At 53.9% G+C, this 27,501-nt stretch overlaps 1 protein-coding gene across 10 annotated transcripts in view; it reads left to right on the forward strand.

The window, feature by feature from the left end:
- Positions 1–27,501, forward strand: part of FGFR2 (fibroblast growth factor receptor 2) — a 125,040-nt gene that overhangs the window by 73,695 nt on the left and 23,844 nt on the right. For 4 of the 10 annotated variants that reach the window (XM_045291220.1, XM_045291217.1, XM_045291221.1 and 1 more), the window contains 4 exons: positions 11,122–11,312; positions 12,486–12,633; positions 16,225–16,427; positions 25,889–26,040. In XM_045291220.1, coding sequence (XP_045147155.1) covers positions 11,122–11,312; positions 12,486–12,633; positions 16,225–16,427; positions 25,889–26,040 — 694 coding nt within the window. Of the gene's footprint in view, positions 1–11,121; positions 11,313–12,485; positions 12,634–14,035; positions 14,181–16,224; positions 16,428–25,888; positions 26,041–27,501 lie in introns of all 10 variants that reach the window. The other 6 variants (XM_045291218.1, XM_045291222.1, XM_045291224.1 and 3 more) reach the window with 3 other exon arrangements.

Genomic DNA, 27,501 nt, shown 5'->3' on the forward strand with positions numbered 1-27,501 from the left:
AGCAGGCACCAGCTGATAATCCCGTGTCCCTGAAAGATGTTGCACCCCCATGGCAATCGGCGGGGTCCGAGGCTGTCGATCTTTATGTGGGCAGACAGCCTCATCTTTCTCTTGAGGAGCCGCTGGTGGGTTTGAACCACCGACCTTGTAGTAGGAGGGTAGAAGTTCCAATTCAGAACCCCAGCCCTAGGGAAGGCCTTCTTTCTCTCGCTGCCCGCCCTCGTCTCTTCAGCATCTGCGCCCGGGCAGTCTTCAGGGGGTGGGGGGGTGCCTCTCTTCCTCCATCACTGCCGTGCTCATGCGGTTCATCGCTCTTCTATCTCAAACCAGATGGACTCAGGCCACACCCTTCCCCAATCCTGGGCCATCCACAGGTCAGCATCTTGAAGCCACCAGTCCCTCCATGGGATTAACAGGAGGCTTTCTACCCCAGTACAGAGTTACATTCTTAGAAACCCACAGGGGCGATTCTCCCCCGTCCTATACGGTCGCTGCGTGCTGGCACGGACTCAGTGTCTGAGTGAGAGTGACCCTGTAGAACAGAGTCCACCTGACCCGTCAGGTGTCCAAGGCTGGGAATCTTTGGAAGCAGACCGCCACATCTGTCTATTGCCAAGTGGCGGGCGGCTGGGGGGTTTGAACTGGGTGCTGAACACTGTGCCGGCGGAACTCCTTCTGAATGGCCGCTGCCATCACCTGGACCCTCTTGCATGTCAGACTTGAGCCGATGTCAGGGAATTGTTTTGTTGCCTTTTCTTTTGTGGCATTCAGCCCAGCCCTGGTCAGTCCTGCCCGTCCTGTGGGGCAGCTTCCAGAAAGGGTCACTTTTCACACTTGTTTCCCAATCAGAGCTCCAACAAGCAAAGGCTGGTGAGTGGCTGGCAGAGCAGCCCTTTCTGCAGCCCTGGCCCCAGCAAGGTGTCCCTCCTCCTGGAGGCCAAGAGCAGGCGGTGCCGCGGGGTACCGGCTCTCTGGGGTCACAAGAGCAGACAGAGCAGCCTGCTCGGGGGCATGTTGGCGCTTTGCGGTGATCAGCGTGTTTTTCCATGGTTTCTGCAAGCCACCTGCTGCCCTTTGCCCCAGCGTGGGGAGAAAGGAAGATTCTTGATCACTTGAGAGTCTGCCAGGGGCCCTGGCCCAGGTGGCTGGAAAACCAAACCAAACTCCATGCCATACGGGTCCATTCAGAGCGAGTCTGTGGGACAGGGTAGAACTGCACCCTTTACAGGAACAGAAAGCCTTGTCTTTTTCCCCATGGAGTGGCCGGTGGTTTCAAACTGCTGACCTTGCTGTTAGTAGTGAGAGGCAGGCCTCCTTCCTCTTGCTGTCAATCATGGAGGAAGGCCCTCGTCTCTTCAGCCACCAGGTCCCCAGAAATGGCTGGGAAGTGGGCTAATAGGTGCTCTCCGGTGGGGTCCTTGGCGTTGAACCTCTGGGGTGAGCAAAAAGGATGCAGCATTTTGATGCCTCCCGGGATTTTGTGAGGGGAGGTTCTGCTACTAGCCCCTGGGCGGGTAAGTGCTGGATACCGGGCCGGACTTAGCAAGGCTCTCTCCGAATGCGTCCACGGGGCTATTGGACTTGGTGCACGGGGGCCTTTACAACCAACACCCTCACTGTTGAGTGGACGCCAACTCAGGAGAGAGCAGGCCTGCCTGGTGGGCTTCCAGGGCTTTCCCGAAGCACACTGCCTCTTCTTCCTCCTGCCGAGCGGTGGGTGGGCTTGAACTGCCAGCTTTTCGGCTGCAGCCCGGCCCTTGACCACAGACCCACCAGGGCTCATGTTGTGCAAATTCTGGAGTATCAGAGCTTCAGGGGGCATCTTCTCTACACTCACCTAGTCGTGCCACAGCGTGCTGTGTGCCATCAGGGTGTGTGCGAATGAATGCACAGGGGCCATTGTCTGCTCACTCCTTTAAAGGACACCCTCGCAGGGTTGTGACTGTGCGCCCCTGTTCCCTGAGAACACACCCACGCTTCAGTCCCCGCCTCACGCTGGGCAAGGAGAAGGTAGGGCAGAAAGACCAGCCCCGTGCTGTAATAGGGACACGCTCCCCAGGGAGGCTCCAGGCTTGGGTTTGGAAGAACAACTTTCAGAGTTCTTGTTGTTCCCTTAAGGAACCCCGACAGCATAAGGGTTACGAGTTGGGCTGTTAACCAAGAGATCAGCAGTTCAAAAACACCAGCCGGTTCTGCAGGAGAAAGACGAGACTTTCTATTCTCATCAAAAGTGAATCGTCTCAGAAACTCCCAGAGGCAGCTCTACCCTGACCTGTGCAGTCACTGTGAGTCAGAAAGGACTCAGTGCCAGCGAGTTTGGTTTTGACTTTTGGTTGTCCTTTTCACGAGCCCTGGTGGCACTGTTGTTAAGGTAACCCAAAAGACGGTGGTTCGAACCCACCAGCAGCTTCGCCCAAGGAAGATGCATCTTCCACTTCAGTAAAAGGGGGTCGGGGCTGAGAATACTCAGTGTCTGAGCTCTGTCTCCGAGAAACCAAAACAAGAGTTTCTGGCCCAATTTCTCATGATGCTTGTGTCAAAAAGAGACATTTTTTTGGTTTGCTCGCACTGGCTGGAAGCTTTTACTTCAGCCCGAACCCAGCCTCGTGTGTCCCCCACCCCCCACCCCCGCCCCCAACCAGGAGCAACACACCACATCTCCCAAGATTGGCCTGATAGATTTTTCTAGACCTCCTTTGGGAGAGAGGCTTTTTAGACGGTGGGAGTTCATGCAGCCTGCCAACCACATCACCACGGACGGCTTTCTGCGTCAGTGTGTATTGATCTGCGACCCTCTGATTAATGGCCCTGCTTTTTCTGCTCAAGGGAGGAGCAGGATTTATCCCAGCCTGTCCCTTCTGGTGGCCAGGGAAGTCGTTGCCGTCGTGTTGGCTCTGCAATAGAAAAAGAAGAAGGAAAATAAAACAAACCTGCAACATTCGACTTCGATGATCCCTACTGCTCAGTGTGAATTTCTTTTTGGCTTTCTTGAGGCGGACCACCTAGGTCCTTTTGGATCCATGAAACCGGTTGGCCTCAAGCGGAATCTGGCTCCTGGCGACCCGTGTGTGTAAGTGCACGGCTGAGTCATGCCGGGTGTCCAGTGGCTCATGTTTTGTCATTAGATTTCCAGGTCTTTCTTCTGGGGCATGTCCTGCCGCACTTCCCCAGAAGCCCCCCTTTGCGAGCAGAGCCCTGTAGACCCCACGAACTTCGTAAGGGAGCAGAGCTGTCTTGGGGGAGGGGGGGTGCGGGACTTCCTTTTTACAAACCATTTAGGAGAAGATGTTCTCATGAGGTGCTCAGCCTTTATCGTGAGAGTTTGTTTGATGTGTAGTCCCTGGACTTTATTTTATGTTTAAATGTTTCCAGCATACCCTTCCCGTGGAGGGAACCCAACGGAGCAGGCACCAGCTGATAATCCCGTGTCCCTGAAAGATGTTGCACCCCCGTGGCAATCGGCGGGGTGCTTAGGCCTGCGGTACAGATCCCCAGCAGACCTGGGCTCAGCTGTGTTTACCCCAGCTCCTCGGGCTGGGGCCCCGGGAGCCTGACGTCTGAGTTTGACATTCGCGTCAGCGCTCATGCTGACTAAGTCCAGGGAGAGGTCTGGTGCGAGGCCTTTGTTTGAGGAAAGAGCTAAGCTCTCCTTTAGTAAGCCGGACAAGATAAATAGACGTTGTTAATGGAGGAGGCCGGCTCTCCTGACCCTGGGAGTCCATCGTTACCCGCTCACTCAATAATACTGTGACCTTCTCCGTGTATCCTTTGAGCCAAAAGAGAGGAAGAGGTGTTTTCCAACCCAAAGCTGGTGCAGCTTACGAGTCACCCAGGCTGGAAGTTCTGGCCAAGCTTTTTGAAGATGGGGAGCCCAGGGTGTCTTCAACCCTGGAGGTATAAGCCTGCTCCTATCATTTGCCCAAGACCCCAAGTGACACCCCGCTGGTGGAAGCCATTCAGCCCCAAGCCGAAGAAGATCCTCATTCATTCCTTAGGGAGGCACTTGGTCTCCAGCAAGGACAGTGGACTGGGTGGGGTTTTGCTCCTGTGTGTCACATAGCCCAGCCTCCTTAACGCACCTCGTGACTTCAGAGCAGGAGAGAAGAGACTTCCTGCTGCCCCCCGAAACAAGTCTGCTCCTCAGGGAACAGACTTGCTTATCTCCGGAAGCAGGAATCCCACCCAGCCCACATCTGCAAGGGCTTCCAGTGTCCAACGTCCAGGCAGGGGGCGTTGACACTCAGCGGAAAGGGGAGGAGGACCCCAGTCAGACATTGAGGGGAGGCCCAGGCTGGGAGGTTGGGAGGACAGCTCAACTCCAGGGTGCCTGTCCCAGAAGAGAGACAAGCCTGAGCATCCGCCGTGGCCGCTTGGCCCTTTTTGAAAGGGCAGCACTCTTTCCTCCCCCACTGCTGCTGGGCCACAGGTGTCCCCAGGGGGGGTGGTTGTGACAAACCAGACGTACTCTCGTGAGTTCAGGAGCGGGCTCTGTGTCTGCTCAGGGGGAAGAGGGGCTGGGTCTTGGGTGCTCAGCCATCATTTCGGCCTTCCTTGGGGGTGGCCCCGTGAATCTGCCTCTCCCAGCTTCTGTGCGTGCTCAGGTGTACGCATGCCCTACGCTGACACCCTTTGCCACAGACCCAGTGTCCATCCCAGCTACCTCCGTGGGACAGAAGGGAGGAGGTGTCCCCAGGGCATTTCCAAGGCTGTAAATCCTTGAGGGAGGGGGTACACTACCAGTTTCCCCTACCGAACGGCTGGTAGGTTTGAACCTCTGACTTTCCCTGCAGTGGCTGCGTGCTCAGCTACTTTCCATCGAAGCGCCTTCCCTGCACTGATGCAACAAAACATTAGGAGCAACCCCGAGCGCACTGCCATCCACTTGATGCCGACTCAGAGCGACCCTACCCGACAGGGAACAGCCCATGCGTTTTGCAGATTGGCACGCTGCACAGGAGTAGAAAGCCCTGCCTGCCTCCCACAAAGTGGCTGGTGGTTTCGAACTGCTGACCTTGCCGTTAGCAGCTTCCCAACGTGTAACCACTACACCATCAGGGCTCCTCCCTACACTGATGGAGAGGGCCTCCTTAACCTGGACCCCCCATTCCCAAAGGAGACTAGCATTAACGGCAACGCGGTGGTGTGGGGTTTGGGTTTCCTGCTCAGGATAACAAGTGCCCCCTGTCACAGCCAGTAGAAACGACGGCTCTGTAAAGTGTCGCAGGCTCTGAAACGCACAGGGGCAACTTTAGCCTGTCCCATAGCATCACTATGAGTCGGCTTCCACTCAATGACAGTGAGCGCTTGGGGTAATTTTTTGAGAATGGCTGTATCCAAAGCCTTCCTTTCTCCACGGTGCTGGGTGGATCCCAACCACCGCCTTCCGGTTAACAGCAGAGCTGTCAACAGTGGTGTCCCTGGAATTCCTTTCCACAGATACAGGTGTTAGAATTTACAGCATATTGGATGGCGGGGGGTGTAGGACCCAATTCCATCTACAGCACCCCCGCAACCATCTTTTCCTGCTGATACCCGCAGACTGCAGAAAGCTTTGGGAAACACAACAAAACTCGGACCGGACTCTGAGGTGGCCTGTCTGGTTTGTGCGCATCGGGCGGAGTCTGCCCAGGGCAGTGAGCTCGTTCTACTAATTGTAATTAGCGTGAGGTGTCTAGCAGGTTATGGGGCTCCTCAGACATCACAGGCCTTTGATCCTCCTCTGGCTCCTAATGACCATGCGCCTGCCAACTGGTTTGGTGTGTTCCCCGTGCTACAGAAGCACCCACCGCCCACTCTTTAGAGAGAGAGAGAATTGGGGTTGGGGTGGGTGATAAAAAGCAAAGCTAGGCTTTAAAAAAAGAAAAGCAGCAGGATTGGTGGTGGTTCTTGCGTTCCTGCCCCAGTCAGCCCGTCTGAGGCGCTGAGACAGGGCCAGTTTGGCTGCAGCGTAATTAAATGTTGATTTTCATTTGAAGACAGAGCGGTGAGATTGTCCCCGCCGCTTCAGTGAGCCGGAGACTGTTGGTTTCAGACTGCGCTGGGCATTCGATGTGATTGGAGTCACGCAGTGTTTCTGCTGTCCGGGAGTGTCAAGCGGCTTTTGATACTGCCCTTTGGGCCAGCGCTGGCCTTAGGGGGGTGGAGAAACCCCAAGGAGCCCTGGTCTGCTAGGAAAGGCAGGGATGCCAGGCCTGAAGGCCTGATGGGTGTCATTTGAGAACCTGTTTCCTCTGACTCGGGGCCGCAGGAGCCCGCAGGCCGAGGGCCACACTGCCTGGTAGACCTCTATTTTAGAGTGGCCTTTGCCCTGTCTGAGCAGAAGCTGTAGATCTGATCAGATCCCCGGGAGGACTGGCAGGTTATGCAGTTGCAGTGGTCAGTGAGCAAAGATTTACTCTTTGTCCCCCAGGTCTTTTCTCTCACTCACTAATCACTTCTTGGAACAAAGCTGGGTTAGCTTTCTCCCCAAAGTCTTGGGCCTCGCTTGGGGTGCTCAGCTACGGAGCAGGACTTGAGACTCGGGGGTGGGGCCTCGGCATTGAACTCTGACTGCTGATCTCCATTGTGTTGTGAGCTAGGCTCATTTGGAATAAATTCTTCAAAAAGGGAGTTGGGGGTGGGGTGGGGGACAAATACTTGGGTTGGCGTCTCTCACGCTTCGAGAGGGTGGCACCTCCTGTCAGCACCCATGGGTGGCCCATGGGCAGCAACCGCACACTCTCGGGCAGCTGAGTGTCTGTCCACACAGGGAGGGACCTCAGAATTTCCCTTCTCAGGGTGTGACCAGCCTGTGTCGTGGGTTGTCCGTCTGCAACCTGGTGGGCACAGGGTCATCATTTCCGCAAACCTGGAGATTCCCTACATGCTCCTGTCTTTCCTATTCCCTGCCCATACCTCACTCCCCACTGACAATCTGTTTTCTATGATATCCGAGCATCCAACATGCTGTAAGAAGTCCCAGCTTAAACCTGTAAATCCTGCGTGGTGGGGAAGATGGAATTTTTTGTTATCACATCAGAGAACACGAGAGGAGCCAGTACTTGGCTTGCTTCTTTCATCCGGAGATAACTCACGCACGGTTCTTTTTCTCGATCCACTGGCAGCCAAGGGGTTGTGCACCAGAGGTCTGCGTCCTCAGGGGGCCTGGACAGGCGCTCTGTGCTGGCAGCGCTCGGCCACAGGGGCATTGTCCATGCTGCCCAGCTGCCATCTTTTGCCAGGGGAGTTTCTAGAAGTGACATCAGGTGTGGACACACTGTCACTCACTCAGAGGTCACTGAGCCTGGGAAACCACTCATGAAGGCCTGGCGGAGGGGAGCGGGGTTCTTTCTCTGAAGCCCTGGCATGCCAGGACCCCTCCCAAGATGTTTCAGACCTCCTTCTCTGACTTGTTTAAGGGCAGGGAATAAGGTTGCAAAGGAAATCAAAGCCTGATGTGGAGAAACGAAACATGAAGCCTACTGACTTTCAGAAAACATTTTAAATAACATTCTCTAAGGTTTCACTTGATACTGACGGCAGCTGTAATAAGTTTGGGGAGACAGGGTAAGGTTTCTCTTATGGGTGATCCTGCTTGCTGAGGTTTTGTGTGGGGTTTTTTTTGGTGCCCAAAGTGAGAAAGGGCCAGGGGCGGTGTGTATGTGTGTGTGGGGGTCGTTCAGTGGTTAAGGAGTTCTTTTGTATAAGGTGAGAAAGTTTGAAAAGATGAATTCAGGACTGCACATGGGGAACAGTTAGTATGCAGTAATTTGCAAATGTAATCACAGGAGAAGCCTTTTCAAAGGTGGTGCTGTGTGTGTGTGTGTGTGTGTGTGTGTGTGTATGTGTATGTAAATCGTCACAATAGCAGTGGAATAACTTAATAGTTCAAATTCCCCAGCACGTTGACCGCAAGTAAAACAAGACGGCAGTGCTGAACCTACCGGGCCTGCCAGGATTGCCCCAGTGACTGTTCGCCGTGGAAGGCTGACTCAGGCCGGGATGCTGGGCCTAAAAGCACCCATTGTTCTCAGGGATCATTATTTGGTATTCCAGGTCGGGTGTCTGCTTGTATGAGAATGTCTGCTTGTCGGGTGAATCGTTGTATGAGAAGCCCATGTGCTGAAGACCAAGGCCGGGGTTAGGGATCCAGGTGAGCTGACGGAGGACACCTCAGGCTTTGTAAAGAGCCCATGTTTCTCGGGATCGATACTTCAGTTCACTGTCCACACTTATCTTCACACACACACACACACACACACACATACACACACGACTGGAAAGCTGAGCCAAGGAATGGTGTGATACCTGCAGTCCCCTCCTTTGCGGGAAGGAGTGAAACGTCATAGCACATGAGCTGCAAAGAGACAGTCCTCGCCAAACCTAGTGATGGGTCAAATCCAACCCATAACGCCCTACAGGATGGTAGCACAGCCCCATCGGGCTTCTGAGACTGTCATCTTTACAGAATTGGACTGCCACATCTCTTTCTCCTGAAGCAGCGATTGGATCTGAACAACCAGCCTTGCAGTTAGCAGTCAGACATGTAACACTCCTGTACCACCAGGACTCTGCAGAGGGCCCTGTTATTCAGCTCCGCCCCTTGGTAGAAGGGCTGGTGGAGTGAAAGGAGAGCGAGCTCATATGCCCTTGTCCTTCCCGGTGGATGGGACCAGCCTGGTGGAACCAGGCCTTGGTCACTGCCAGCTACAAGCCGGTGCTGATGGCGCCTTGCAGGCTGCCAGCCCAGGGGAAGGCTCCCCATGACCCATCTGTGGGTCAGGGTATCAGCCAAATGGGGAGGATTTTCTGGTGATGCTTCAAAGGGACCTCAGCCTTGTGATGCTTTCTGCCCATAATTACCTAGAGTCTGGATTCATTGTGCGGCCTCCGTGGGTGATCTTGGGGGCCAATGAATGACTTCACTGGGGGCTCTGGAGTTCTTATCTTTGCTGTGTGAATAGGTGGGTGTTTGAGAAGTGATGGGGGATTTGGGAGTGAACTGTGCTGAGGGGAACCATTGCAGTCTTTCTTCCTTTCTTTAAGTTTTTAAAGACCAGCAGCAGGCTCATACAATAAAGTCAATTTTCATACGGCCTGGCTCTTGCCCCCCAAATTGCACAAAGTAGCATTTTCATCAGAAAGGCCCTTACTCCAGAGAGGCCTAGGGGGCAGTCACTGCCGTTGGCTGCTTGCAGCCCATTGGCGTGGGAATGCTCAGCGGCAGCACGGGGGTCGTTGAGTGGGACTAGCTGGGTCCTCTTCGTCCCCCTCGGCCATCGTGTAAGCTGGAGGGCAGAGGCCGAGGTGCCGCTAGTGGGGTGGACAGAGAAGGAGAGTGGCTGGGTCCCCGGGCTGGCGTTGTCCTGGTGTGGCTGATGGTGGGCTCGTCATGCAGGAAACTTCCAGTATGTTTGTAATGGCGGCATCGTCTCGGTCTCAGAGGGTGCTGCAGTAGGATGGCCGAGCCCCTACTTCCTTGAGGTGCCTCGTGTCCTGGCCGAGTGTACCTGTCCTTGGCTGCCTCCGTAGGATGGACTCCAAGACCCTCTCTTGACTGGAGGGAAGTGCTTGCAGGTGTCAGATAGGAGGGCACGGCACGGAAGGTTTTTGCTCTGCCGGGGAGGCGAGGGAGGGCGCAGAGCAGTCTGCGGTGCCTGCTTCAGGACAGGCGACCCGATCGCTAGCATTTCTGACCCTGTGTTTCCATGCATCTCTTTCGGCACCTGTGTACGCTGAGGGAGCTCTGCATCACGTACAGTCCCCCAGGTGCCAGGAGCCGACCAGCTGCATGGGCTTTTCTCCGCTGTCATCTTTACAGGAGCACATCCCCCGGGCTCTTCTTCCATGGCGTCACTTGGTGGGTTCGAGCCGGCAACCTTTCTGCCTGTCATCACAAGCTAGTTGTGCGCATTGGTGGCTGTTGCTGTGTGCTGTAGGGCGTCCATCCTGATGCATGGTAGCAGAGCACTTCCCCACAGGGACTCCTAGCCCGTCATCTTCACGGTAGCCGACTAGGAGTAGCTGGAGGGCTAGAACTGCCCACCTTTTGATTAGTGGCCAAGCTCTTCACCATGAGGGTTCCTTGGCATAAGACTGCAGTAGACAAATACCAAATAAATGAGTGGATGGATTAAAAATGAAGGAAGGGAGGGAATAAATTCCATGAGTGAATAGAGAAACCCAGTGGCTCTCATACATGTACATGAAAGAGCCTCCTATCAAGAAGTAATCATATCAAGAAGGCATCCCAGCCCAGTCCAACTCAGGTCCCTACGTCTAATACCGCTCTGCAAGCCCCTCCTCAGCCTCTCCCAGCCGCATGCAATGATGCAGAACGCAGAGAGATCACAGTGGGCTGGGCCGGTGGGTGTAGTCACGGCAGCACTCCGGCAGCTCTCAGGGTGGCCAGCAGGCAGGAGAGTGAAGGAGGGGAGAGAGGAGGAGGTTTCCCCGAGGAAGCATCATCCGACTGTTACAGGATTGACAGGTTGGAGTCTACCCCTATCCTTGCAGACTTCTTCAAGTTGACTTTATAAAAGTTTCTAACTTCCACACCACAGTAAAGAGAGCCTCGATTGTTCGTTGGATTTGTGCATAGCCGCGGTCGTTAGCTTTTGGTTAATGTATTTTTAAAACATCTGCTGGCCTTCTGGGGGTGTCTTAGGAATGTTCAGGGAGACACTGTGCTTGTAGGAGCCAGTGTTGCTGTCCTGGTCGACCTTGACCGTTAGTTATAACCTTGGCTGCAGAACTAAGAAGGTCAGCATGAGCCTGTGAAGTTATTCTAAATGGATGGTGGGGGGGGTGTCTAAAAGAACACACCCGGTCTGCCATTTGTCTTCTAGATTTTCAACATAAGATCTTTTTCCCTTGTTCGTTAGGTGGCCGTGGACAACCGCCAGCTTGGGTTCTAATAAGCGCATTTCTCAATTTTCTAAATAAGTCTCCTCTTACGAGGGTAGCGCTCCAGTGGTCTCCTTTGAAGTCCATGTTATGCTTTGGGCCCTGGTGTTATTTCTATGGAGTCAGCCAGCAGACTGCAGGCCGTTTTGGCTTGAGTTCACCAACAGCCCTCTGGACAGCATAACTCATTGATTCATCTCCCTCCCCTGCCCTCCCTTTCCCCTTGCTCTCCATCAGAGCGGTCCCCACACCGGCCTATCCTCCAAGCCGGACTGCCAGCAAATGCCTCCACCGTGGTCGGGGGCGACGTGGAGTTTGTCTGCAAAGTGTACAGCGATGCCCAGCCCCACATCCAGTGGATCAAGCATGTTGAAAAGAACGGCAGCAAGTACGGGCCTGACGGGCTGCCCTACCTGAAGGTTCTCAAGGTGAGCACTTTCCAGGTTCCAAGGAGCCCACCCTGGGGTCTTGAAAGGTGGGGCCACGTGGTTTTTGCTTTCTTGCTGAACTTGGGAGGAGATGAGTCTCATTGTTGGGTTGGCCCCTTGATTGAGTGTGTTGGGGAGTTTGGAAGATCACCAGGCCTGCTCTAATGCTCCAGAAGACTGGGGGTGGGGGTGGGGGCAGGTGGAGGGTGTAGGTTAGGCTTGGAGGCTGAGGAGTTCAGCTCCTGATGAGAGCCTGGAGACCCTGGAGAAGACATCAGGCTCAGCTGCACATCTAGGAAAAGGTGGGATGATGATTGGATCTCCCTGACCGGGTGGTGGTGGTGACAGGGTCGGCAAGAATGGGGTACACAAGAAAGTCCGGGAAACTCTAGGCCCTGTGCCAATGTTTGCTCTGCTCTGATGTTGGTTTTGATTAAAATGCCACTTGGCTTCACATGTCCGTGCCCATCTTTAGAGAGGATCTAGATGTTTCTAAACCTGAATCCCAGCCACCAGCAACAACAATAACCAAACCCTTCAACTTTGGGGTCCATTGACACTCCGTGGAGGCAGCACGGGTTAGCGAAATGTTTGAACTTGAATATTTTCTTTCCCGTGTTGTTCTTGCTTGGCTCCTTGGAGGTCCCCATTGAAGTAGCATCAGCCTCTCTCTGACTGATTTCCGCTCCCCCTCCACTCCGCCCAAGCCGACTTGTTCTTTGAGATGGGGGCTCTAGGAGCAGTGACATCGTTGCATTGCTCCCTAGCCCTGCTGCCTCCTGCCTCCCTTAGGCCTCTCGGCGCATAGAGAAGCCTCTTATAAAAAGCACCCTTCCTCCAGAATCGCAGGTTGCTCAGCTGAGAACTGCAGCCAGCAGCAGCATCCTCCCTCTAGTCTAGCTGAAGATGGTTTTTGAGCAAAAATGCTGCCACAAGCTAACCATCGTGGGACACTCCCGACATGTTCTGCCCCGACCACACCTTCCCCGGCTCTCCCTGGGTCCTGTCCATCCCCTAGAGTTGCCTTACTTGATCTTTTAAACCCACAGCCCTGATTGCTGCTGGTTAGAGATCCTGGAAGTCGTTCCCCTGTGGTGTGTTGGTGGTGGGACCCCAGACAGCGTGACCCCCTTCCTGGTGGGCCTTTATATTGTTCTCCTGTGTCTGTTCCAGCACTCGGGGATAAATAGTTCCAATGCCGAAGTGCTGGCCCTGTTCAATGTGACTGAGGCGGACGCTGGGGAGTATATATGTAAGGTCTCCAATTATATAGGGCAGGCCAACCAGTCTGCCTGGCTCACTGTCCTGCCCAAACAGCAAGGTAACAATGTTTTTTGTTTTTGCTTCTTTTCATATTTGTTTATTCATTTTTTTTTTTTTTAAAGAAAGCTGAATAGAGAAGCTGAAAAGAGCCGGTGCTTTGGGGAGACTGCAGGCAGCTTGTAGGATAACTCTGGTGGCTTTGGTGTATTGACAATCATCTTTCTCTGGTGATGCGGCTGGCTCGATGCCAGCAGCCATGGAAAAATGCCCACGGCGTTCAGAGTGCTTGCTCTTTGCATCAGGAGTACGCTCCGCCCCACCCAGTTTGCACGTGGTTGCTTCTGGTGGGTCCAGGAACCCTGGTGGTGCCGAGGCTGAGCAGTCGGCTGTTCCCCGAAAGGTCGGCGGATCAAACCCACTGGTTGCTCCACGGGAGAGAGACGTGGCAGTCTGCCCTCGGAAAGACTCACAGACGTGGGAACACCTACAGGGCAGTTCTCCCTGCCCTGTAGGGTCACAGTGAGTCCGGATTGGCTCAGCGACAGCGTCGGGTTCTGGGTTATTCTGTTTGGCTGCACATTTCCCATCCTTCCTGCACACGAGCACCGTTTTAAACATCCATCCGTGTGCCCACTGCATTCATGACACTTGCCTGCCAGCAGGCTTCATGCCTACGTCTACCCCCAAGGTGGCATGAAGGAATCTGCCCAGCAGAACATGGTGATGGGGTCCTGCCTTTGACTTTGATATCTCCATGGAGATGGGGGCCTGCTCCAGTCAATAAAGGAAGGCCTGTCATCGCCTCTCATTCAAATGCTAATGTTAAAAAAAAAAAACAGCCGTCAGAGTAAGAGGGCCCAGTTTGGTGGCTACTGAGATCTTAGCTTCTTTGGTTTCCTTCCATGCCCTGGAGGCCAGAGAGCCAGGCAGAAGCAGACCGGAGCCTGATAACCAAGACCGCCTTCTGCCCTGGCTGGTTCCCACGGGGCCCAGGAGGTCCTGCCAGATCTCCACATGAGCTTTTTCTCTGCCCTGTGTGGAAGGACAACACGGCCCTTTAGAACGGAGCCGCCCATTCCCTTCAAGGTGGAAATCTGCAGCCAACGGGACCAGAACCCACCGAGCTTAAGCTGCCACGTTCAGAAAAGCAGCCCTCAATCCAAAACCTCAAGAGAAGGCAAAGGAAAATGAATCTCCGTGGGTTGGTTTTTCCATGCCCTTGATCTCGCATGCATGTCTAGGTGGTGAAGCCAGTGTGGTGACGGGCTGGTGGAGATGAGCTGGTCAGTGTCCGTCCATGTCTCTCGGGTGTGGGCTCTGTGGATGGGCTGCAGTCGGAATCTCCTGGTGGCCTAGCACCCGCCGAGGCCCCCACCGGTGCGACGCCTCGTGGTTCCACGGCCCCCTCCACAATCATCCCTGTGCCGTCTAGCCCTTTCTCTTGCTTCCTTGTTTTCTAGGCTGCGGGTGTTAACACCACGGACAAAGAGATTGAAGTGCTCTATATTCGGAATGTAACTTTTGAGGATGCTGGGGAATATACGTGCTTGGCGGGTAATTCTATTGGGATATCCTTTCACTCTGCATGGTTGACCGTTCTGCCAGGTATATACCGCTCTTCCTCTCCTTGGGGTCTCCCTTCTTCCTGGTCGATTGCTATCAAATGAACACAGCTTCTGTTCTCAGAAAGGGGCCTTTTTGATCCTTGCCTAACGATAAAACAGCCCACCAACGGGAAGAAGTTTGCTGTCAGTGTGGTCCCGTCCGCCCATCGACGGTCACGTACAATTCCACCCTGGAATCCGAAAGGGGTCGACTCCCGCGTCTTAAGCGAGCCATTGAGTCAACCGCAGAACCCCTGGTCTCACGGGGAAAACGTTGAAATTACTTTGTACGCATCAAAGTAATTCCCCCCGCCCCCCTCACTCCAAATTCCATTTTCCCTCCACGCCCCTCACCTCTCCATTGTAGTCATGCCCCCTCCGCCCCTGCCCCACGCCCACCTCATGGTCACCAGATGTGACTCTGTGGGGCAGGGTGTGTCCAGGTGCCTGGGACAGCACCTCTCCGGCAGGTGTACAGAAGCAGTGTGTTGCCCACCTTTGGGAATCGGTGCATGCTGTCTTGGAGTAGACTTGGTTTGCTTGTACCGCAGAGCATGCCCCTGCCGTCTCGGCCTGGATGTTATTTCTGCAGAAACCAACATCCAAGAAAGCTCTCTCCTGCTTAAGACGCTGCTGCCTCTGAGCCTTTCCTGGGGCATCTCGGCCCTCATCAGACTTTTCTGGCTAATCGCTGCCTGCTCTGATGTACCTGCCTCTTTGCCGCCTCCCGGGCTAGTCTGTGTCGTGGCCTCTAGCTCCGGCCACGAATGCCTTCGCTTCCGAGTTCAGTGCCTTCCTGCATGCTTGTCGTACGCCTGGTTACCTATATATCCACCGTTTCATTGTGTGCTGTGCGGCTGAGCGTTTTGACTTACCTTGCAAGTGTTTTGTTTTTTGTTTTTCCTTCCTGATGAACATGTTTTGGCTTGAATACCATTGCATTCATTTATTTCCCCCTCCTGTTGTGAATTTGCACTGTGAATATGTATTTGCTTAAGACCATTCAATACCTCCTATGTTGAGCTTGCTTTACGTGAAGTGCCGCACTCTGCCAGTGCCCAATTGGCACTTGTTAACCCATCTGCCTGGCAGTTACTAGCATGTTAACGGAGAATGCGGTTTGCCGAGACGCACTCCCTGGAAATACACTGCTTGTGGCTTGACCCTGGAGCACTAAGGAGAGGGCGTTGCTGGACGCTTTTATAAGCATGTGCTGCCTTAAATAATCGAGCATACCACACGGGTGGCGCCATTGCCGATTTACTTTTTCATTCAGAGACAAGTTACCATGATTACAATCCGTAGAGTCAGATGCACAAAAATTCCAGCTACCTATTGATGGAGGAGTATCATATGCTTTTAAATTTACAGTATTCCTCTATTCTATAGTAAGTTAAAATAATACAAATCGTACGGGTGCTCTGAGTCATACGAAGCGGCTGTCTTTAGACGGGATGCGGTCTGGTTTATCTGGAGTCGATGGAGAATTGGGAAGCGGTTTGGGGGATGGGCTGACTAGATAAATGTTCATGTGTAGCGGCAATGTGTTCATCTGGGTTACACGTCATTTTGTCAACGTCTTCGCCTGGAGGACCCTGGTCTAAAAAGATGAAGGCGCTGTAACTTCGGTGGGCACCCGTCAAAATGTAGAACTTCTAATTTGGTGCATCTGGGCCCATTACGAGTGCCCTTCCTGCAGGCTGTTGTCCACGCCACGCTGATGTCTAACAGAGAGAGTGGCCTGGCAGCAGCCCACCCTTCATAACGTGGTGGCAACTATTCTCTGGATTGTGGGTGCCCACTGAGGCTGCCCCCAAGGGCCCTGGGGCACTGAGGGACCCTAGGCCTATAGTGGGAAACAGTACAAGGCAGGGGTCTACGGCCCAAGCCATTCTCAATGCATTGCATTATCGGGAAGCCCACCTTGTCTTGGGCATGGGTCAGCATCTCCTCGATTCCTGTTGATGCGGAGCAATGTGTACGTCCAGTGTCCTAACTCTGTGGCCTGCTTATCTGTCCCCCCTGCCCTGTGACCTGCCATCCAGCTCCCGTAAGAGAAAAGGACATTGCCACTTCCCCAGACTACCTGGAGATAGGCATTTACTGCATAGGGGTCTTCCTAATTGCCTGCATGGTGGTGACCGTCATCCTGTGCCGCATGAAGACGACAGCTAAGAAGCCGGACTTCGGCAGCCAGCCGGCCGTTCACAAGCTGACCAAGCGCATCCCCCTGAGGAGACAGGTAACAGAAAGTAGATAAAGAGTTTCAAGAGCTTTACTCTCCCCCCACGACCCAGCCAGCTCCGAGAACTCCTCCCACTTCGGTTTGACCTGCTCCGCTGAGCTGTTGTGGCACAGGTGGCTCCAGCGGGCTCCTTGGGTGGCCACCCACTTAGGGCTGGGAGATTGTCAAGCCAGGTCTGGGTGTGTATCCTCATGGGAATTCCGAGTCGAGCTCCGGAGTCCAGAAGGGCATAGGGCGAATGGACCAGAGCCCATCCGCAGGACTGGACGTGTCTTTTTGCATGTTGGGTGGGTCTCTCTCTTCAAAACCTGAAGCACCTTTGTCCTGTGCTTGAGACCTAAGCTGGTGGTGTTTGGAGACAGGCAGGGCTATTCCGTGGAGTTGGTACCGTTAGTGGCCAACACGGAAACGGTAGTTCTGTCTGTCCTGGAGGCAGACCTCAGAGAGGAGATGGCCGGTTTTGTTTCAGACCTCCACAATGAAGCAAATGAATGTTGGCTCGGGTGCCCAGTGCACGTGGAAGTTAGGTTTACACAGCGCTGCCGCCTGTAAAGGATCCCTGGTGGTGTAGAGGGATGCACACTGGAGCTGCTAACCACAAGGTCGGCGGTTCAAACCCACTAGCTGGTCCACAGGAGAAAGATGAGGCTGTCGTCAGCTCTAAAATGTCTAAAGCCTAGGGCACCCACAGCGGCGGTCCAACTCTGTCCTGCAGGGAGGCCCTGAGTTGGAATAGCCTCGGTAGCAGAGAATTCGGTCTCTGTGAAGCGTGTAATGGTGTCACGGAAAACCCTGAAGTGAAGATGATCAAAGCGTGACCCAGAAACAGGAAGCGGGCCCGCGTCCTTAGAAGATAGGCACCATTCACTGGCTCGAAGCAGGGGTGCTGCTAACCTTCCATCTGTTACAAAATAAAGCCAAAGTAAAATCTAGAAGGGTGGCAAGGTGCAGAAAGTTCACTGTGACCAAGTGAGGTCTGCCTGTGCTTTTAAAAATCCGGGTCAGAAAGCTACCCCCCAAGATGAATCCGGGGCTGCTGCTTAATTAAAACCAGCCCGAGATATACTTCTGAAAACTGAAGTGGAGTTTTAGCACCACAGTCCCTTCAGTTCCAAAAATAGACTTTTATGCATGGACACCCCCTGGTATTCTGTGGCTGGTGATTCACAGGTGTGGGCAGTGCATGGGGGGGCAGAGGGTTTTTCTCTGGAGCTGGGGGCGGATTGTGTTTAACCCTGGGCTCTGGCCTTGCTGGGGACTTGCTGCTCGTGTGCAGGCACCTGATTGCTTGGATTTTCCTTTGCGGATGATGGATGAGGGTCAGTTGGAGCCTGCGAGGTGAGTGGGGAAGAGAGACCTGGACCCCATCCTTCCCAGAAAGGTGTCTGTGGAGAGCCAGCAGATGGCAAGGTCACAAAGTGTTTGGGCCTTGATGTCAGCGAAGGCATTTTCTTTGGATGCTGCACACGGAAAAGGCTGGTTCCTTGGCTTGGTTTGCGTGTGGACTCAGTAGATTTAATAGATGTTTATCAGCAAGCCCGAATCTTTATCCCAGCGCCAGCGCTTCTGGCTCAATAGGACTGGGTGGGACTGGGAAGCCAGGTTTTAAGCAAACGCCTGAGTGATTCTGCAGTGTACTTCAAGAAAGTGAGGACTTCAGGCTGCAGTGGCATTTTCTGGACAAGGCCTCAGGAAAGGTTTGGGACCAGGTGGTGAGCTGTGGTCTTGGCATGAAGCTGGCAGTTTTCAGCCAGGGATGAATGGGTCACCCCTTGTGTGTTTCCTTGACGCCATGTTGTAAGCAGAGGGAGGATTGGGAGTCTGTGTCAGGCTCCGGTGAATGACCAGGTGGTGCTAACAGCAAAGGAAAGGGGGCCCATTGGGCCAGCCCTGCCACCAAGCCTGCTGGGGTCGTTTTACACGATCCCTATGTCATTCCTAGTGCATGCCTGGAGATTGTAAATCAACCCGGGACCTTCTGCTGCTCCCTACCCCATACAGGTTCCCCTGAGCAGCAGTCTTAGGGCTAGCTGCCTCCCTCTGGGGGTCTAGCCTTAGTGAGTTCTCAGTGGGAATGGTAGTCCTGTCTCCCTCCCCCCATACCCCCAATAGGGAAAAAGGTGCTTTCTGAAGCAAACCTGTAATTTGGTTCCTCTAGTCTAGGCCATTGTCCTTTAATCCTTTCCTTTGGCCTGACCCTCCCTACTCGCCCCACCTCCCTTCTGCAACTGTGAACAATGTTCCCTTTCCTCCCTTTTTAAACCATTATTTCCAAAACAGTGTATTCCCCCAAACACACTCAGTCCCCCAAAGCAATAACTCTCCACCGGTCCCTCCCCCACAACCAGGAATCCACTTCTGGCCTGCATCGTCCATATAAGGGGGATGGGACATGCCCATCCTTTTGGGTCTGACTCCTGGTGGCCAGCGTGATGTTTTCCAGGTTCGTCCATGGTACGGCATGGGCTGTTTCTCCCTAGGGCGGAGTCATGCCCCCTCGAGTGGACAGACCACCGCGGTCAGTGGGTTGTTCTCACCTTTGGCTACAGTGGACAGGGCTGCAGCAGTCATTGCCGAACAAGCCTGCTGGAGTTTTCCGACTTTTCCCTTCTCTTTGGGCACAGCATTCAGAGGAGTGAATCTTTTCGTTCCCCTTCACCTAAGAGGATACGTCAAAAAGTATTGCTTACACAGTGAGAGAGAGTTTTCATTAGAAATATCAAAACGTGACGCTGTTTGCTTCTCGACCTGGCCTCTGTCCAGGTCTCCCCTCTGGAAGAATTCTCGGCTCTTTGAGTCACCCCCATCAAACCCCAGGTTTGGCATCCCCAAGGGACTTGGATCTTGTTTCTTTTTCATGTTAAGGTGGGGGTGGGGGTGGGGCAGAGAAATAAGTCTGAATGGGGTGAGATCAGGGCTGTAGAGCTTAGGGGGTAAGCTTTGCCCATGGCGTTCTCCTAGGAGAGCCTTCAAGGGGTGAGCAGGTGTGTTGTTAGAAGGGGGAAGAACAGCTCCCAAGGCATGCTCCCCTGGCTTCTGCTTCCTCACCAGGGCATCTTTCAGCTCCATCATGCACTGCCACGGTCAGCCTGGGTCCTCTGAGGTTAACCTCGGGAGTCTCCAGCTAGGTCACCACCTTCTCCGGAACGCACCTCTGCCCGGACCTTAGCTGGCCCAGCAGAGCCCCTGGGGAGCCAGTTTCCCTCAGTACCTTTTGATTTGTAGTAAGGTGCTCTTTTTTTTATTAAGGGTCTTTTTGTCCTTTAGGAGGGAGGCCAAGGCCAGTGTGTGCCCGAGAGAACTTGTCTGCAGCCGCTCCCGTCGCTGAGACATGTGTAGACACACTTGGCTGCGAATAAACCCTTCCGGGTATGAACAGGAACCTCTAGAGCGATGCTTTTTGACTTATCCTCCGATCAGACTCAGAGCCCTTGCAAGCTCTGCCTTCAGCCCTGGCCGCTCTGTTTACCTTGCTCTCTGGCCTCTGGCCGTTCTCCACTGCCCTTCTCCACTCTGCTGGTCACGTGTCGCCCATTCCCCCATGATGGAAAGCATGTTGTGTTCCTTCCCGGCCGCCCTCCCTTTCTCGGCCCTCACTGACTGAGGGCTTGGTCCAAGGCTGGCATTCTCAGGGGCCAAGGCGGGAGGTGTGATGGCCTTGTGTTTCAAGGGGGTCAAACCCTATGAGCAGAGCAGAGGGCAGTGGGTGAAAACCAACTCTTAGGCGAAAGGCGTCTGTGGGAGACTGGTTTACACGGGGACTGTCGGCACACTACAGCTCTTTGTAGACGTCCAAGGGGCCGGGTTATTCGCTCCTCACAAGGAGTCCCTCTCAGGAAGCAGCGCCCCTTGGGTGAACAGGAGATACCTATCGGGTCCCTGGATAAAAGAGGGTCATGGGACTGTGGCTGGGATGAAAAAGCCCCAGGAGGGCCCGCAGCAACATTGATGACAGAGAGAGTAACCACTGGGATGCCTAGCATGCCTTTACCTGGCAGCAGGTGAGTCTGTACTCCTGTCCAGGGGGAGGTGGGGGAATGGGGGGTGGGGGACTTGGAGGCGGTTGCTTCCTCTTGCTTGATGAGGCTGCCCTGGCTGGCCCAGCCTCCTGTTACACAGACAGCTCTCAGCACCTTCAGGATGGGACCCGGGTCTATCTTCTTGGCAGTCCCCTCGCTCTGCCCCGGGGCCTCTCACCCACGTGCCCATTGGGCATCTCGTTTCTGATGCAGTCAGGGGCTTCTGCTTGTTGGCATTCACCGGGCTGCACCGAGTGTCCTAAGTGCGGGCCAGCCTTTCAGCAGATGGGTCTTTTCCCTGCCTCCTCCTTGGAACAAAACTATTTTTCTCCCGTACCCAAGAAGAAATTCCTTGTGTTCACTTCCCGGTCCTCATGAATTTTGCTTTTTGGAGGTTGTTTTTGAAATTTTGTGTCTTTTATGGGCTTTGGAAAAAGAGACGCAGCTTGTTGGTGGAGGGGGAGCATGTCCCGGGCCCTGCTTCCTTTGACGGGGCCCCTGGTTTGGTTCGCTGGATCTCAAGCACCAGGAGAAGCACTTGTCACCTGCCTCCCTCCCTTTGCCACCCACAGCGTGTTAGGTGGGTGCTGTCACCATAGCCCTGCAGAGGTCCCTCCCTGCACCCCCTTTCCTGACTTTGCTGGTTCTTGTGCCAAATGCACGGCTGCTACCCAGCAGCCACGGGGAGCCATAGAGCAGCCCTTACACATGCCCATTGAGTTAAAAGAGAAGGTGAGTCTTCCTGGATTCCCACGAATCAGGTGTGTGTGTGTGTGTGTGTGTGTGTGTAGGCAAAGGAAAGGGGTGGTAGTTGTTAAGGAGGCATGCGGACATACTGGGGTTCTTGGATGAGCTTTTCAGCAAATACATTGGGCTCCTTCTTTCTGGAAGCTTCCATAAGGCAGGATGGGGGTTCACTCTGTCTCCCGTGTTCACTCTGCCCTGATGCATCTCCTGGGTGGTGAGGGCCATGCGCTCCTGCGCTCACCTGCTCCCCGCAGCCGCAGGTACAGTTATTTTCCCCTCAGGCTTCTGTTTTCCCCTCCTGGCTGCAGTTCCAGGTAGGCTGACACCTGGAAGAAAATCCAAGGGCACTCAAGGCCCTCTTTTATAGCAGTGCCTTTGGGGCCATGGCTTGCGTTCCCTGGGACAGAGATGCTGGAGGAGGAGTCATGAGCAAGGCCCTGGGGCAGAGAATTAATGATCACTACACACGGGGTGACGAACCTAGTCAGGGGTTGAAACACACCCTGTTCTGGGAAGGAGAGCTCCACTTCTGGTAGCTCGTTCCCCACCGAGCAGACGGAACACGAGGATTTCAGAACAGTCCCGTGTTTTGGTCAATCAAATGGCCTAAGGAACCTCACCGACTCCAGAAAGCAGTCGAGTAATTGGAGTGGTCATGGGTGGCTTCTTTGGGATCTGACCTTTTCATGTGGCGACACAGCCTCCCCGCCGCCTCCCGGTCCTCTCCTCCCTGCCTCCTGACAGCCACTGGCCCACAGCCGGGTCCCCTCTGGTCACACCAGCTCCCCAGGGCCTCCTCTGCCCCCACAGGTTTACTCAGGGGGAGTGGGGACGGGCCAGGGGACAGGCTGGGGGAAGGGAAGAAGATTGGAGAAGAGCAAGTATCCAGTTAACAGCCTTGACTAATTCTCTACATTTTGTTATGGGGCAAATAAATAAATAAATAAATGACCCCAGAAACCTCTTGGTCCTTTATCTCCCCCGCCTGGGGTGACAGAAGTATTTTGTTTGGATATGGGCGGACAGCGCTGGGGAAGGCAAGACGCTGGGCAGGAGGCTGTCAACCTCAGGGCCTCATTTTCGGGACGAGGCCGGAATTTGACCCCCCCACCTAACCCTTAGATGGTTCCTTTGTCAAGGGGGGTGGAGATGGGGGGCCAGCCCTCCCTCAGGAATAAGCCTACAAATGGGGTCCCCTGCTCCCAAGGCATCCTTGCTTGGCCCTGCTCTGCTCCCTGGAAGCCCCTGCTCTGGGTGGTACACTCAAATCTAATCTTGGACTGAGAGATAACGTTACTCAGGCCCTTTAAGGGAAGGGTGGGGTGATTAACCCCTTCCTGGCTTAATCTCCCGAGTGTGGCAAAGTATGGAAAGCACTTGGGGTTAAAAGCTTGATTGATGGTACAGGTAAAGAGATTCCAGAGGGTGAGGGAGCTGAATTAGAGACGGGGAAACAAGTGCTTTCGGGAGAGAAGGGGTGGGGTGGGTGCCTGCTAGGATTTGGAAATGGGAAAACAGTTTCTTGGAGTGTTTATAAATAACTTCACTATCTCTTATCAGCCTATCAATGGAATATTTTTAAAGGAGGGAAAAGGAGAGACCTAGAGGTGAAGCTGGCCTCTCTCTTCGGGGGTCGGACCCTGTGGCTTTACACTTAAGGGGAGATAGGGGTCTCACAGGCTGGCAGGAGGGGCTGGTGAGAGGGGCTTGTTGTGGAGGGGGGTGGCGCACAAGAGAAGCAGAGCACCCACGAAGGCCCAGCCAGAGAGGAGAGGCAGGGTGCCCGCCCTCAGAACAGCCTGCTCTCAGGGGCAGACGCCATGAGCAAAGAGCCAGTTGTGTTTTACGGCCCTAGGGGGGATTTTAAAAGCATAGTCAAAATGTGTGGAGGTAAGAATTAAGACGCCTCAGTAGACAGGGCGATGGGCTCCTTAGATGTTTAGCATTTCCCCTGCGCCCTCCCCACTTCTGCTTTTTATAAGAGTGTGTTCCAGATTTCTGCTTCATCAGGGTCCCTGCTTTTAATTTGAACAGAATTTCCTTAAGTAATCCTTTTTGTAAACACACTTATTTTAAATAACAAAGTCTGTGAAGGTGAAGGCAGTCCACTTTAGAAAGAGCTGGCACTCTAGAACCTGGCTGGCATGCCCTCCCGGAACGTGTGTGCCTGGGTGAACTTTTGTCCAGGGCTCATGGGTAAAGATTCATAGGTTACTACAGAGCAGTCAGCTTGAGGTGGAACGGTAAGTCTTTTTGCTGTTAAACAAGCCACCCTACAGCCGACGTTGGGACATCCTACGGGGTCCAAATGGTTCACACACGGGCTGCTAACCGAGCGGGGGGGCTGATGCTTCATGACACCCATAGGTGCCTTGGAAGAAAGTCCTGTTGAGGGGCCACGGAAACCCCCGTGGAGCAGAGTTTAGTCTCACATGTGAGGCATCATGAGTGGGAGCTGGCCTGAGGGCACGTGGTGGACGCGAGGAGACAGTGCACCCTGCCTGGTCCCAGGAGGAAGGGCAAAAGGAAGGCTTCTGCTAGCTTTACATTCATTTTAGAAGTCAGCATACTTCGCTCCCAATAAAGCACAAGACCCTCTTATCCCCCTCTCCTCGATATTAAATAAAAAAACAACAAACAAACCCTCACTGCCACCGAGACATTTCTGGCCCCAGGGACCCTGCAGGACAGGGTAGAAGGACCCCTGTGTGTTTCCAAGCCTATGCATCTTCACCAGAGTCGAAGAGCCTCCTCTTTCTCCTGAGGTGTGGCTGGTGGTTTCCAACTTCTGACCCTGTGGTTCACAGCCCGTGAGGAACCCCCGCACCACCAGGGCTCCAGCCCCTGACGTGACAGCCTTCGGTTCAGATCCTTATTATCTTAGAAGGTCATTGCTGTGAGGGGCTTCCCAAAAAGTGCGTGGGGGAAATCCCACCAACTTTTAATCCTGTTTTTCTGTGTGTATTTTCTTGAAATCTCTCCCCCTTATTTTTAGAGAAATTACTTTTTTTCTCCAACATGAGAGGAATACAGGACTACACCTACCTAGTCACAGAATCCAAAGAGTCTAGACAGTTCTGAAATAGGAGGGGAGTGGGCTTTAAGAAGTTTGTGGGGGTCATGGAATTAAAAGATAATAGAGGTGAAGCCTCCTCTTATTTTCTCTCCCCTTCTCCAACCCCTAATCTCCCCCAAAGGAAACTGCTGCTAAGTTCCAGGCCTCCTCCGGGCACTTTGTCAAGGTGTGTGTTCTAGCAGGGCGGGGGCTCCTTCCCTGGTAGCATCATTCTGTGAGCTCATTGATGGAGGGGGGTTGCTTTCTGGCTGGTCGCGTCCCCACTCTGGCCTTCCAGTTCATTTCCTCTCTTCTTAGTGGATCCCAGAATGCCATGCACACCCGAGGTGGAATGCTGCAGGCTCTGCCCTCAATTAAGGGCCACGCTGTCGGGGTGCAGAAGGAGTCCCAGGTGTCGGACCTCAGCGTGTTGCATCTGAACTCTGTCGCCACCGATGCTTCCCCATTTGGCTAGACCTGGACTCAATTGGCATGGTCTTCTCGCGCATGATCCCTAAGCACAAGTTCCCAAGGTGTTTTCTGCCTGTGGGGGGTGGGCACACAGTGCCATTTCCTGTACCACAGACAGCTTAGAAAGCTCGGGAATTTACTTGGGTACCTTTAAAAGATCATAGAAATTCTGTATTTAATACTGAAAGCTAACTTCTTGGTCCCCCCGCCCCCCCAAAAAAAATCCCACCAATTCAATTGTAGATACTGCTGAGTGGCCCTAGGGTTGCTGTGACTGGTTGCCACAAAACCGGGTCATGGAGACCAAAATAAGCATTTGTCTGATCCGAGGAACTGAGAAAATAGCTTAGCAACGCACGTGTGCTGCTAGGTGGGACAGGAGCCCCCCACCCCCACCCCCGGAAGCTGAACAAGGGTGCACGTTTCTTGCCCTTAACTCTTTGTCCCACTTCCAAGCACTGGTTTGGGAAGCTGACGGTGATAAATGGTGGCCCATTTTCACCTCCCTGCCTGGGCGTCCATGGGTTCCCAAAAGGGCTGGGGACAGACAAGCAGTCTGGGCTGTGTTTCAGGATAGCGTTTGAGGTCAGAATTGGAGAATGGCTCCCAGTGTGTGACTGAAAGGACTTGGGGGACAGCAGGTCAGCTACGACCCATCTAATGTTCAAATCCTAGGTCCTCGGACACTCGGCTCACATTGGAACATACGGACGGCGAGGGGTCGGGTTTTCTGAAAGTTTTCACCACGTTTCCCAAGTTGGGCCTGGACTCGCGTCCAGAGTGGACGTCGGGACTCCTGGGTTCGGTGGGCTCGTTTGCGTGCAGGTGAAACGGGAGGAAAGGGGCCAGGGAGGTCTGTCCACGGTCCTCAGGTGACCGCCTTGAGGTGTTGGAACGGGAAGATTGACGTTTGGCTCCAGAACTGTGAGAGCGAATTCCTGAACAGATGGCCGTGAGGCGGCAGCATTTGCGTGGATCCTGTGACTGTGTAGGCTGGAGGACAGAGGCAGTGAGTGGACTTCCAGGTCATCTCCTTTGGGTCCACGTTCGTGATTCTGACTGACCCCTCCCTCCTCTTGCTCTCGCACCGAGTCTCTGGCTGGGCCCCAGTAGGTTTCCAGCCCGGGAAGGTAGACCAGGATGACATCTTCGGTTTTGCATTTTGGATCCAGGTGTCTGCTGAGTCCAGCTCCTCCATGAACTCTAACACCCCATTGGTGAGGATAACGACGCGCCTTTCCTCCACGGCGGACACCCCCATGTTGGCAGGGGTCTCCGAGTATGAACTGCCCGAGGATCCAAAATGGGAGTTTCCAAGAGATAAGTGAGTACCGTCGGGAACCTCTGAGAGTGGAGACTGAGGGACGCATGAGTGCATTGAATTGACAGTTGTTGTTGGATGGCAAAAGTCTGGCTGGGACAATGTCAAGGGCGGGCAGTGAGACTGTATCCTGAAATAGCCAACTCCTAGAAAATGGAAGAATTGGTTTGGCGTGGATAATTTCCTTAAAAGAGCACTTCCAAGCCTTGGCTGATCTCTCGTTAGCATTTTTTGTGAATTCCTGACCATCCAAGCCCCGTCACGTGGAGTGAACTTGGAATTATTCAGCTGTGACATTCTTTCCAACTTTTGGTTATTAGAATATGGCTGACCAGTTGGTCATTTCTCTGCAGAAATTCGGTCCAGGCGATGTATTGGCAAATGGAGCCGTCTCCCAGGGTGGTTGTTTTCGAAGGTGGTCAATGTCATATTGGGCTGGGAAGCTTCCCAGGGGTATCTGTCACCTCATTTCCATGAGTGCATGCTCTTCCGTATTGGATGACCTAGAGGTGTTCTAACCAGATGTTCAGTCCGAGCATGACCATGGGGACTCTGTTGAGGTTGGTCATGGGATCCCGTGGAGGCTTTGCTCTGGTTTAATGCCCGGGTGCTTTGGACTCTGTTGGGGGCGGTTCTGACTCCTGGCTCTGCCAGCTGGTGCCTGGGCAGTCATGAGTGAGACCCCCGATTCTCAGTCCTCGGTTTTATACATTTGGGTCACGGTCCAGACCTCCCAGGACCAAGCACACTTCTTGGCTCCTGCTCATCCATCTCTTTTGTCTTTTGTCGTCATGTATCGGTCACTTGGCAGCTCTGGACTGCAATCCCCAGAAAGATGCATGCGCTGCTCACACAGGCAGTGAGCACATCTTGGCTCTGAGCCCACCATCCTCCTGGCAGGAGATGCCCCCAGACTGACCTCCCGAGATGACGTTGGGTGTTCACTCAAGGGCTCTCAACTCCCTCGTGGGCTACCTCTTGTGGGAGTGAGAGGCCGGCTGTCTGAGAGTCGCGGGGTGTGGAGATACGGGCTGTACTTCTGCATCGTAGAAGCCAGAACAAACGCTGGACCCCTTGTACATGGCGCCTCACTTTGCCTTGACCTTTGCAGGATCACTCAGAGGGCATGTCAGAGAAGTGCGGGGCTGGCTCCAGAAGGAGCTCCGAGACAAGCTTTGCAAATCAGAGATAAGCTTTCCCAGGCGCTGGAGCCGGAGAGAGCCAGCTCTGTTGGAGAGGACTTGTAGGCTTGTGGCCTCTGTAATTTTGTTTCACACGATGCCACACCCATCCACGTGGCAACAGTGGAGATCTGAATACACACCATATGCTTAAACTGAGTTATTGTCCAGGTTGCAGTCAGTGAAGGAGTTCATTGAAGTAGTCTCTAGTGTATTTGTGCACTGCAGTGAAAAGATCATCCACCCACCTACCTACCCATCCACCCATCCACCCACCTATCCA

The sequence above is a fragment of the Echinops telfairi genome, unplaced genomic scaffold, assembly GCF_000313985.2.
Source record: "Echinops telfairi isolate 266 unplaced genomic scaffold, ASM31398v2 ScPeMD7_70;HRSCAF=299, whole genome shotgun sequence".
Classification (NCBI taxonomy): domain Eukaryota; kingdom Metazoa; phylum Chordata; class Mammalia; order Afrosoricida; family Tenrecidae; genus Echinops; species Echinops telfairi.